This window comes from Penaeus japonicus, unplaced genomic scaffold, assembly GCF_977035675.1.
Source record: "Penaeus japonicus unplaced genomic scaffold, GWHDUDI00000001_assembly GWHDUDI00000014, whole genome shotgun sequence".
NCBI lineage: Eukaryota > Metazoa > Arthropoda > Malacostraca > Decapoda > Penaeidae > Penaeus > Penaeus japonicus.
Genome location: NW_028234416.1, coordinates 13,994,888 through 14,007,387, shown reverse-complemented (window position 1 = coordinate 14,007,387; position 12,500 = coordinate 13,994,888). Strand labels below are relative to the sequence as shown.

Here is a 12,500-nt window from a genome sequence, read left to right as displayed (position 1 = left end):
CAGACGGTGGGTGACAAGAGAAGCAGGAGAGCGTGGGCTGGGTGGTCGAGGGTACGTGACACCCAGAGGGCGGCGAGGGAATTGTTAAACGCTCGGCTCATATGTATGGATGTGTTTAGCTATTATATGGGAGGACAGGGCGAGGGGGAGGGGGAGGGAGAGAGAGAGGTGGGGAGAGGGAGAGGGAGAGGGAGAGGGAGAGGGAGAGGGAGAGGGAGAGGGAGAGGGAGAGGGAGAGGGAGAGGGAAGGGAGGGGGAGGGGGAGGGGGAGGGGGAGGGGGAGGAGAGGGAGAGGGATAAATTCAAACATTTTATTCCATAAATTACAATGGTTATTCTTATATGAATACATACATATTTACACTTGATGAGTAAAAAGGTGTTCTTTCAATTTTGTCTTAAAATTACAAAAGTTGTTAATGTTTTTAATATTATCTGGTAACAAGTTCCACATTTTCGGTCCACGAATTTGTACCTGTCTTGCCCCTGTTTCTGTATTTGATCTTTTTACATATAGGGAATTTACCTGGCGTGTTTGAATGCCAGCTGTGTTCCCTACAGTTTGCAGGGGGAATAACCATGGTGGATAGAATCCATGTATCAATTTGAAGGTAAAGAGACAGGTATCATAAATGCACTTAGGATGAATTTTTAACCATTTTAATTTTTGTATATATGGGGTAATATGATCGAATTTACTGACATTACCCAGTGCAACTCTTGCAGCAAAATTTTGTAATTTTTGTACTTTTTGAATTTGTGTTTTGTTGGTTGAACCCCATACATTTGAACAGTAGTTTATTATGCTAAGAGCTAGTGTTTGCACGACCATGATTCTAGTATCCGTAGTGATTTGATTTTTTATGTGATTTAGAAATATTAATGTACCCATTACTTTCCTGTGTATGTTATCAACGTGTGTTTCAAATGTCATGTATCTGTCCAAGTGTACTCCCAAATTTTTCACTGAAATGTTTGGTTTGATAGGGTGGCCTTCAAATTCTATGGTTGTGTCGATGGGGATTTTGGCAATGTTCTGTCGACTACCTATGAATATGCATTGAGTTTTATGGGGATTTAATTTAAGACCATTACTTTCAAAGTATATTTTAGCTTGTGTAAGAGTGTTTTGAGTATTTCTTATTAATGTATTTAATTTTTTTACTGAGTCACTATGGAGAAACTGTGAATCATCGGCGTACTGCACTAGCAGGCAGTTATGAGCAATGGTTGATAAGTCATTTATGAAAACTGTAAATAGGATTGGGCCTAAGATGGATCCTTGTGGAACACCAAAACATATTGGTTGTTTCGATGATATGATTTCATTAATTTTTACAGATTGCGTTCTATTATTCAGATAACTAGTAAACCAGAAAGAATCAATTTTATGGGATCTTAGTTTGTGAAGAAGAATTTTGTGATTTACACTGTCAAAAGCTTTTGAAAGATCACATAATGTGAGTAAATTAACCTGATTTTTGTCTATATTATCATAAATTTTATTAGTTATCTGCAATAACGCTGTTTCAGTGGATAACCTATTTCTAAAGCCATGTTGTGTTTTAGATAATAGGTTATTGGCCTCCAGGAAATTCGTTAGTTGATTTGCTACGATTTTCTCCAAAACTTTAGATAATACAGGGAGTATTGTAATAGGGCGGTAATTATTAACGTCGTCTATATCTCCTGATTTGAAAATTGGTGTTACTATTCCATGTTTCCAAAGCGATGGAAAAACACCAGTGACCAGGGAAGTGTTAATTATGACCGCCAGATAATGTGCGGTTGCTGGTAGACTATCCTTAATAAAGCGCAAAGCAATACCGTCTGCTCCTACAGCATTTGTTTCGCGAAGGTGTTTTATTACTAGGATAGTAGTCTCCACATCAATTGGTTTTGGTCTGAAAATATTAGATGTAGGCATAGCTTGATTTATATTTTGCTGTAATGTAGACGCATTTGTTTGTTCATAAGTTAGTTTACCTATTTTTGAAAAGAAGTCGTTAAAATACTCTGTGCTTTGTGCAGAACTTGTACGATTATCAGTGTGGTGTTTGTTGCTAGGTACGATTGACTTAATAATTTTCCATGTTTTATCCGAATTGTTTTTATATTCTATGAATCTGTTTCTGAAATAATTTGTTTTTGCACTTTGTATTAACTGTTTAACATTTTTCTTTTTTATTTTATAATCTGCCTTAAGGGCGGCATCATTTCTGTTATTTTTGAGACTATGGTGGGCATTATTTCTGTCTTTAATAGCCCTCTTGATGTCGTCATCTATCCAAGGAGCAGGGGGACGTCTGACGACTCTCGTTACAAGAGGTGCCAACGCGTCAATACTGCTTTTAATCACTTCCGTAAGGATAGTTACCTGTTTGTCTACATCATCTGTTGAAAAGATATTTAAGAGCATCGTCTCTTTAGATCTGATGAGCTCGATGAATGATTGAAGATTATAATGCTTAAGGTCACGAAATGTTTTTGTTATCGGTGGTCGCTTTGGTTTCTTTATATTTAATGTGAGTGTGAGAAGTTCATGGTCAGCATATGACACGGGATGACATCCGTATGATGGATAATGTCTGACCTGTTAGTTATTATTACATCTAATAAGGATGAGGTGTTTTCTGTAATACGTGTAGGTTTATCTATAATTTGTTCTAGTTTATTTTTCTTTATTATCTTAGCTAATTTAGCATTAGATTTAGTCAAATCATCATTTAAATCACCTAAGATAAAGAATGGTTTATTTTTCAATGACATTTCTCTAAAGATTTGTTCTAAGTATTCAAAAGATTCTAAAGTTGCATGAGGATGCCTATAGACTACGCCAATAATAATGGAAGGAAGCATGTTGCTCTGTACGGTAACCCAGACATCTTCTACGGCAGTATTATTAACTGCTGTAGGAGATATCATGGTTGATTTCAGGTTATCCCGTACATACATACATACTCCTCCTCCACGCCCTGCATCGCATCTATAGATATTGAAATTTGGAACAGTTATGAAATTACTAACCATTTCCTGGTGGAGCCATGTTTCACTGATGCACAGAATGTCTATGTTTCTCTCCTCAATTAGCATTTTAATTTCGTCAAAGTGCCCGAGGAGAGATTGTGCGTTAATGTGTTCTATTTTTATGACCTCGTGCGATCTTGTCACAGGCATTGCTGACGGCGATGCCTGGTCAAACGTTCTGGTCGTTCTTGTACTTGTTTCTATTTAAGAACACTTTCACATTTGCGGGGAAAGCGTCTGAGTTTATGTCCTTTCCTCTTACTGACACTGTAAAACTGGTGTAGTAATCATGGGTCATCTTGGTGCGGTGTGCTTTTACACTTGTTATGTTTTCGAATTGTTCACAGAGGTGATTTTCAATGTCCTCTTCATTTGTGTCTGGATGACAGCTGGTAATATAGAGGTACACTGTGTCAGGTCGGTCTGCTCCTTTTAGCGGCTTTGGAGTTTGTTCTTCTCTTGCTTTTCTTTTGTTGTTCCTTGATACGACCTTGACATAACCTTCGTCATCGTCGTCTTGGGTGGATTGTGCTTGTTTCGTTGTTTCGTGATTGACTCTTGTTTTCTCAGCATAATTATTGATTATGACTGAGTGCCCTGCTGGAGGCGGGGGGGCAGGAGGGGGGGCGGAAGCTCCTTCCACCTGCTGCTGAGCTGTTTCCTCCCAGTGGCGGTTGGGATCGAGTTGCTCTTGCTTGTTCTTCTTTTGTTTCTTTTTGGAGCTTCGTTTAGGGGATACCTGTGTAGAAGCTTCATGCCTGGTCTTATTCTGCATACCTGTTTTCGGTCTGACGGAGAGAGAGTTCGTGGTTGAATCATGCTTCGGGGAGGCGGGTATGTCTCCTGTAGGGGCGGGGGTCTGCTGGCTGGGAGCGTTGATGGTGGGGCGCGTAGATGGCTCAGCAGAGTTGGGGACCGGCGAGTCAGCAAGGGCACGAGGCGGCTGGCTGACCGTAGGCAGGGGGAGGGAGGATAACGGGTGGGGAGGTCCAGGCAGGGAGAGAGAGGAGGGTATCGGGTGGGAAGGATTGCTGGTCGTGGGTATCGGGGTGGAGGTAGGGGGAGGAGATGCAAACGGAAATGTTTCGTATGCATTCTGCCCATGGGTGGGAGATGGGAGGTTGGGGGAGGGACATATTGCACCTTGCCCTATGATAAGGAGAGGGAAAGGTTGAGAGAGAAGACAAAGGGGAAGTGAAGAAAGGGAGAGGGAGAGGGATAAGGAGAGGGAAAGGTTGAGAGAGAAGACAAAGGGGAGGTGAAGAAAGGAGAGGAAAAGAAAACCTGTAGGAGAGAGAGAAAGGAGAGGGGAAGTGGAAAGACAGAGAGACAGAAGAAGAGGGAGAAAAACAGAGTAACTTGGAATTGTGACATAAAATGCAAAGATAATCTCGATTAATAAAATCATAAAAACAGATAATGAAAATACATTAATCCGAATTAATATTTGAGAAAAGGGGAAGAGCAGTTGACTAGGAAAAAGAGAAAGAGAGAAAAAAACGCATAAATGACAAAACTTTAGATGAAAGAACTGGATATAAATCAGGCAAAAAATGCAGGCACACATTAATCAAAGGAATCCTTGAAAAAAATATATATTCAGATTCTTTCAACCGAAGGTCACTGATTGTGCATAGACTATGACATCCAGGAATAAAATCATGAAAGCGACAGAACAACAGAGCCCGCCAGAGCGCAGAGAGAGAGAGGAAGAGAGAGAGAGAGAGAGAGAGAGAGAGAGAGAGAGAGAGAGAGAGAGAGAGAGAGAGAGAGAGAGAGAGAGAGAGAGAGAGAGAGAGAGAGAGAGAGAGAGAGAGAGAGAGAGAGAGAGAGAGAGAGAGAGAGAGAGAGAGAGAGAGAGAGAAGGAGAGAGAGAGAGAAGGAGAGAGAGAGAGAGAGAGAGAGAGAGAGAGAGAGAGAGAGAGAGAGAGAGAGAGAGAGAGAGAGAGAGAGAGAAAGCGAAGGCAAATTCTTACGACATCGAAAAATTATCCAGCGCTTGTTCGTCCCTTTGTCCGTCCGCCGTGGCCCCAGAATTGCTATTTCAGGTTAAATACTCTAAACAAGGGAAAGGGAGAGAGACTCGCGCACTCCCACTTAGACACATAGCGCACCGAGAGGGAAAAAAAATCGGGTTTACCTTCTTTTCTTCCTCGGTGGCCTAATTAATCATCCTATTTGCCGAGCAAAGAGGAATGTAGACAGTTTCTCCAGCCCTCTGCCGTAGCCACTCCGAAGCGGACGATGATAACGGCGGGTGGGAGCGAGATAAGAAAGAGAGAGAGGAGGACGAAGACGCGGAAAATGTCGGTCGGCCTGTGCGCCTCTCCCTCGCCATTTACATGTTCCTCCGGCCTGGCAAGGTTAGCTGTCGCTTTTTTTATGAAGTCGGTAGCTTTTCGCTTTATGGTTGAAGCCGGTTATCGGAGGGCGAGGTTCGGAATGGGACGGAGGGGGTCAAACAGGGCTTTCTTGTTCTTTCGGATAATTAGAAAATCCGAACGATGAAGTTTACCGCGAAGTTTTGCTACTGGGAACATCCCCTTTTTTCATACAAGTCTTGAGTTTGGTAGATTAAAAGAACGCCATCGGAATCACGCACCCTAGATGTTGCCATCAAAGTCAAATCCGTAGCTAATTGTAACTTACCCGAGCACGTAAAAGTCATAACAGTCCCCGTCCACCGAAGCACAGGAAACAATATACGGGTTATCTGGCGAGGTCAACAATGCAACAAGGCAGTATCTTCAGCGGATATCTCGGGGACAGTGACCTCGCGACGGCAACACCGACACCCACCCCAGGGGTCCTCCGGGCTACAGGAAGATACAATTCTTCGTTCACATACGAGGCGGCGGGTCATTGCATTGGGATGTCGGTTCTAAGGAGTGTTTCTTTTGCTCTCCAAAATAAATGGAATGATTGCTCTTTCATGTTCTAGGTAATTTATTCCTGTCCATATCCATACAAACGAGTGCGTGTATCTCTTCTGCGTGCACGTGTGGGGCCAAGTACGTGTTTTTACACGACAGATGACACGGAGTCTCCGCACGTGAGTGGGAGCGCCGGGCCACTCCATCACGCTCTCCGCAGGCGATCGACGCTTAAATCGCAGATAATCGCTCAGTAATGGATCGCTGCCGAACGAAGGACACAGATGTAGCTGTCATTTGCTCCTAAAAATCGCCTCTCTCTCACAACCCGACACCAGACTGTGTGAAGGTAACTGTTCTCCCCACTAATACGAAATGACACACAGGCCACGCACGGCACAGAACAGACAGAATCCGTGCCGAATGTTACTGAATCAAGCCGAGGTTAAAACGGGCTGACTGTGACGTCCCTGCAGCGGGGTTAGAAAGCCTGAAACGGTCGCGCTGTTTAGTCGGGGAATTTGATATGTATTACAGCTCACAGCATCTTGACTTGGAGTAGAGCCACTAAGCGACTTTGGGATGTATAAATAAATCTGAAATTTCATTAATCTGGACAGGACACTCGAGTTGAGGAATATTACACTGCGTTACATGCCTTGACACAGCATTAAGATTAAGACAGGAAAGCAGTGTCTCGTGTATGTGTGTGCGTGTGTGTGTGTGTGTGTGTGTGTGTGTGTGTGTGTGTGTGTGTGTGTGTGTGTGTGTGTGTGTGTGTGTGTGTGTGTGTGTGTGTGTGTGTGTGTGTGTGTGTGTGTTTTCAATATAAATACATTTTGATCTTTTAAATAAAAGAATATACATTTATGTTTTTTTCAAGGACGTGAGATGTTTACTTCTGTGCTATTTTAGGGCGCAAGATCAGCAACGTGAGGTACGGCAGTTTGTCCATAATGATCACGCCTATCCCATAACACTTTCAATTTGTAATATGCACTGCCAGAACTTCCAGGGCCACCGGACACATAGTCGTTTAAAGGACTAAGCGCTCTATTTGCATTCCATTCTTCCCCTTGCCATACTGCATATTGCAAGCATTCTATGCGCGGGAGGAGTGAATGCAGAGCGAACGGAGAAACATCAAGCGACATTTGAGGAAACGTTCGCTCCCCCGACATTAAATGGGTGTCCGAACAATAAATGCATTAATCTTGAATTACACTTCTATATAATGGCACTGAATAGTTTACTCCAATTAAGGATTACGTATACATAATGTTACGATAAAAAGCATTTCTTTACAGTATCCATATAGCCGCAAAACAAACATTCCAGCATCTTCAGGAATGCGATCAAGCGATAGAGAAGAGGGGAAAAAAAGAAGGAAACTCTTCCAGGATTCCATTCGTCCAACGTCCTACCTTGCCCACGCCCCCACAAACTGCGAGTTTAAAGGAGGTAATTTCGATCCCTACCAGTCCGCGGAGACTTACAAAAGATGCAACCCCCACGTCGTGAAAAGCGCGCACTCGAATGTAAACAGACCCGAGCGAAGCCTTATCCTCGGCTATCAAGTCTGCAAACGACAGAATAATACCTCAACAGACAAGCCATGGAGGGTGTATGGGTTTCACTGAGAGAGGGTGAGTTTTTTTTGTGTGTGTGTTTTTTTACTCATACCGTTTTGTATTTTTTAAAAGTCGTGTTGATTTTGTATCTATTCTTTTGTGGGTTGTAATTTGTCTACGCGATTCAGAAGCAAGGTTTCTACCAGCGATATAGGATGCGTTTCTCCCCTTTTTTGTGTGTGGAAGTTGTGTATACGACTTTTGTGCCACTGGAAATTAGAATCCATAGATGGCTTGTTGACTTTTGAGAAAAGATGGAGAATGTCTGGTTCTTATCTTTTAATTAGTATTTGTCTTGGAATAAAGATAATGTATCGTCATAATCTATCTTCTTTATAATACATGTGTGAGCTATTTCCCTGCAATTGCAGAATTAATCAACTGTTTGTAGATTAAGCACGCATATCAAAACAAAAAGCATTAATTTTCTCTCACTCAACCAAACACACAAGTATCACACATGCAAATGGATTAATATTTCTTTATGAATGTCATGCAGATTAAATGGAGCGCAAATTACAATAAGCACAAAATTGCTCAGACTTTTTATCACGTGAACCAAGACTCTGCGAATATTAAATGAGTTTGAATCCGCATCACAGCTCGTGTCTTTATTTGGAATCACTCATTTTTCGCAAACATTATCCTCATCACGAGAGAGTGCGAGAGAGAGAGAGAGAGAGAGAGAGAGAGAGAGAGAGAGAGAGAGAGAGAGAGAGAGAGAGAGAGAGAGAGAGAGAGAGAGAGAGAGAGAGAGAGAGAGAGAGAATACCAAACGAATGTGTAACTGTAAGAGGTAAAGAAATGGGGAAAGGGGTATGAGAGAGACGGATAAATATAGAAATGAGGCCAGAGAGAAAGATAGAGATAGAGAGCAAGTGAGAAGATAAGATTCTTATTCCTAAATTCCCAGAATGTGATTACGCACCTTCAAAGGAACTCCATCTGCGAATTGTATGTTTCTCTAGAGTGTTTCGAAACATCACCTGACCAAGGAGAGACAAAGACAGGGAATAAAGAATAAGGGACGGAGACAGAGAGAAAAACAGAGTGAGACACAAACAGACACAAAGTGAGACACAGACAGAGTGAGACACAGACAGACAGAAAGACAGAGAGCGAGTCACAGGCACGCAAAAAGACAGAAAGTGAGATACAGAGAGCCAGAGAGCGAGTCATAGACAATCAAACAGAGTGAGACAATGGCTGAAAGAAAGAGAGTGGGAGAAAGACAGAGTAAGGCAAAGACAGACAGAGGCAAGGGCAGAGAGAGAGAGAGAGAGATCTCAACGTCCAGATCTTTCTCTCTCCTCCGAGCGAGCGATAGCAAGGAGGAAATACCAGAACCTTGAGGAATGGAGCACTGCATGACAAAAGGGGAATGAGGGGAAAGCGAATGAAAGAGGGAGAGGATGAAAAGGATGATAATAAAAGGGCAGCTCCGAAAAGGGCGCATTGGAAAAGGGAACCGAATTGGAAAAGCGGGAAAGAAACAAATACAATACGCGAGGAGTTGCTGAATGCATGGAATAAAAACTCCGACGAACAATAAAGGGGAGGAAAGGGAAATGGGCGGAGTTCATCACATCAAACGTCTTTGAAACGCTGCCTCCTCCCCCCCCCCCACACACACACCCCATTCCCCGACAAATCCAAAAATATCTTTTTGGACCTACCTTTTTTTATATAAATTTAGGAATCTTAAAAAAAAATGACAATAAGAAATATCAAAGGAATGCTAATCATAAGATCAACATGAATGATATGTCAATTCCAAGATAATAATCTCAAAACTAGCTTTTTTTAATGATCTTCAACATCAAAGTAATAATTAATCATAATGACAGCAACATATATAATACATGCATGTTTCTCCTTTGCAACATAAATAATTCATGCACATTTTTCCTTTCCTATGTTTTCGTATACATGGGATTGCAACTGTCGAAGAGAGGGGGAGGAGGGGAGGAGGGGAGGGTTGCCTGGTGATAAAAAGACGGATAGTTTTTATCTCCGTAATTTGTTCACTGTGGCTTCTGGCGCGTTCATCACCCGGCCAGATGTCTGCGGAGGGTCGTCTACGTCAGTCGGGGGTCGCTCTTCCTTGGTCTCTCCCTGCCGGATTCTGTCTCCTTGACTCTCTGCCTTGTCTTATCTATTCTCCTCCCTTTCCAATCCCTTGCCCCCACTCTCTGTTTCCCTCTCCATCGCTCCCACTCTCTCTCTCCCTTTCCCTCGCCCTCTACTCTCCTTCTCCCTGTCTCTTCCTTTTCCCTCGCCCCCACTCTCCCTCTCCCTCTCCCTTGCTCCCACTCTCCTTCTCCCTCGCCCCCACTATCCCTCTCCCTCGCTCCCACTCTCCCTTTCCCTTGCCCCCACTCTCTCTCCCTCTCCCTCGCTCCTACTCTCCTTCTCCCTCGCCCCCACTCTCCCTCTCCCTTTCCCTCGCCCTCTACTCTCCTTCTCCCTGTCTCTTCCTTTTCCCTCGCCCCCATTCTCCCTCTCCCTCTCCCTTGCTCCCACTCTCCTTCTCCCTCGCCGCCACTATCCGTCTCGCTCGCTCCCACTCTCCCTTTCCCTTGCCCCCACTCTTCCTCGTTCTGACTATTCCTCTTCCTTGTGTCCTTTCTCTCTCTCGCCCTCTTTTTCTCTCTTTTTCCCTCTCCTCATTTCCTCTTTCTCGCTTCCTCTTTCCTACGGCCTCGTCCTTCCTCTCCCTCTTCTTCTTCCTCTCCCACTTCTTCTCTTCCCCTCGTCCTCTTCAATTTCCTCTACCTCTTATGTGTGTGTGGAAGGTGGGTGCGTGCGCGCATGCCTGTAAGTGTGAGTGCGTGTGTCTGTGTTTGTGAGTGCGTGTGTGTGTTGCATTATGGGACATCTGCAAGCTGACACAAATCTGGTTCTGAATTCGTGCCCGTCAAAGTAATATAATTCCGACAACCGACAAATCATGTGACATTTTTCACCGTGTGGCGTCTCTCACATGGAAAGCAGGTCCTAATTATCGTGTTTATTAGTGCCATAAATCATATATTTTTTATATAAGAGACCATTACGAGGAGAATAATGTACTCGGCATTCTTCACATGACGTGTATTACGGCGGCGCCTCTCCAAGCGTCAGTCCAAAGGAGCGACAGATTCCCGCACGCGCATTTATGTACGGCCCCCCTGGCGTGTGCCGATTACGTTTGCATGACAGACGACGTCGCAACGATCATGCACTGGGTACGCTTCTTGCAAAATCAGGACTGAGGTGGAGAGGGATGTCGCAAAGTAAACGTTGTTCAGTTTCACTCTTTTATTTTTTATTATTATTATTATTTTTTTTTTTTTATTCTTCCTCTTTTTTCAACAAAAATCTCATTCCCGTGACTATGTACGGCATGTCCCGCCACATGCCCCGCGGTCACTGAACTGCCCCAGCTGACATTCATTCAACACTTTTTATTGATCGTACAAACTGAGTATTATCTTCATTTATGAGAAAAAATATGCGCGCTTGTATATCATATACCAATGGAAAATAGAACAAGCGGGGTATTCATTTCACAGCTCTACATAATTTCACGATCTAAATACGAGTCATATCCTTGCCACTGAGGAAATTTAGTTCACAGATGCCTCTTTTTTCATAGCTTACTCCCTTTCATTCTTTTCTTTCGCTATTTTTTGGGAAGTCTGAGATGAGAGTTAGACAGATTTTGAGGTTGAAAGCGATGGAGAAAGCGGAGTTCTCGAAACCTCGTTCATTTGAGATCTGTGTTTGAGGTTTATGTTTTTTGTTTTGTTTCGGAAGTTGTTGTGCTTCCATTAATCGTGTATGGTATTGGCTGTCATCCTTTTTTTTATCTCTTGTGTGTCTTTTTCACTCATTATTATCTGTGTTACTATCATCAGTATTATTTTAGGAATTATTGTTATCATTATCGTTGAGTTATTTCCCCTCGGCAACAAATTATTCTAACATCACCCTCAGGACTAAAATTGTTACCAGAAGCATCCCCACTATCACCATCCTCATTGTTACTGTATCCATTGCTGTCATCAACGTCATCACTCTCGCCCCATCCTTCCCCGCCTCCTCAAATGTCCCCCTTAATCCTAAACCTCAGCATCCTCAGCTCACAATAACAAACTTCCCGCGTGTTAAATGAGCGCCTTGACATCAAAAGCGTGGCAGGTTCCCCCCTACGCCATGCCTGTCTTGTGTTTCTCTCTGCGGGCGCAAGAGGGCGGGTCGGCCTGCCCCTTTTTTCAACGGCCCTTATCACGAGCCCACGTCAAGTTCTTGAGGCTGAACGACCAGACATGTTGACTAATTATTTCTCCCCCCCCCCCTGCCCTCTACATACAGGGGTCACGACTCCCCACGACTGCGCGCCACGTGGTTGGTTGCGTTGTCCGGGGATGACGCACGCATTCCGCCGTTCACTTGTTTATTTATCCTGGGTTGGGTAAGGCGGTCACACATGTGTGGGGGTTGCTCGGGTGTGGGTTTTTATTGTGGTCTTGCGCTTTCTTGCACTGATTGTTCGCGCGGTTTATTTTCTTTGGGTGAGCGAAAGCTTATAAGGACACTTTGCAATCGCGTGTATGCATTCTCGTCCGTGATTAAGATTTTTACCATTGCTGTGTGGGCGTGTGTTGTGTCTTGTGTACGTGTTGCGCTGTTGCATGTATTCGTGAATGCATGTATGTGAGGAGACATCCGCGTATGCGTTGTTGAATGTATTCGTGTATGCATGCATGTATGTGAATAGACATCCGTGTGTGCGTATGTCCGTCAGGTAGGGTTGCAAACACTTGTCTGTGCTTGATCCGTCGAGAGAAAAACTGAACTCACAAGCCATCTGGACGGCGACCCTCCTGGAGGTGGCGGTGCCTAAGGAATTGTGCGCCGCGCAGTAATAGGTGCCGGCGTCCCGACCACGCACCCGGTAGAAGAAGAGCGAACCATCTGGCAGCTG

General features: G+C 43.8%; 1 protein-coding gene across 2 annotated transcripts in view; it reads right to left on the bottom strand.

The window, feature by feature from the left end:
* Positions 1-12,500, bottom strand: part of LOC122254729 (uncharacterized) — a 172,745-nt gene that overhangs the window by 41,935 nt on the left and 118,310 nt on the right. For both annotated transcript variants that reach the window (XM_086543965.1, XM_086543966.1), the window contains exon 3: positions 12,377-12,500. This exon is cut by the window's right edge and continues 52 nt beyond it. In XM_086543965.1, coding sequence (XP_086400091.1) covers positions 12,377-12,500 — 124 coding nt within the window. The remainder of the gene's footprint in view (positions 1-12,376) is intronic.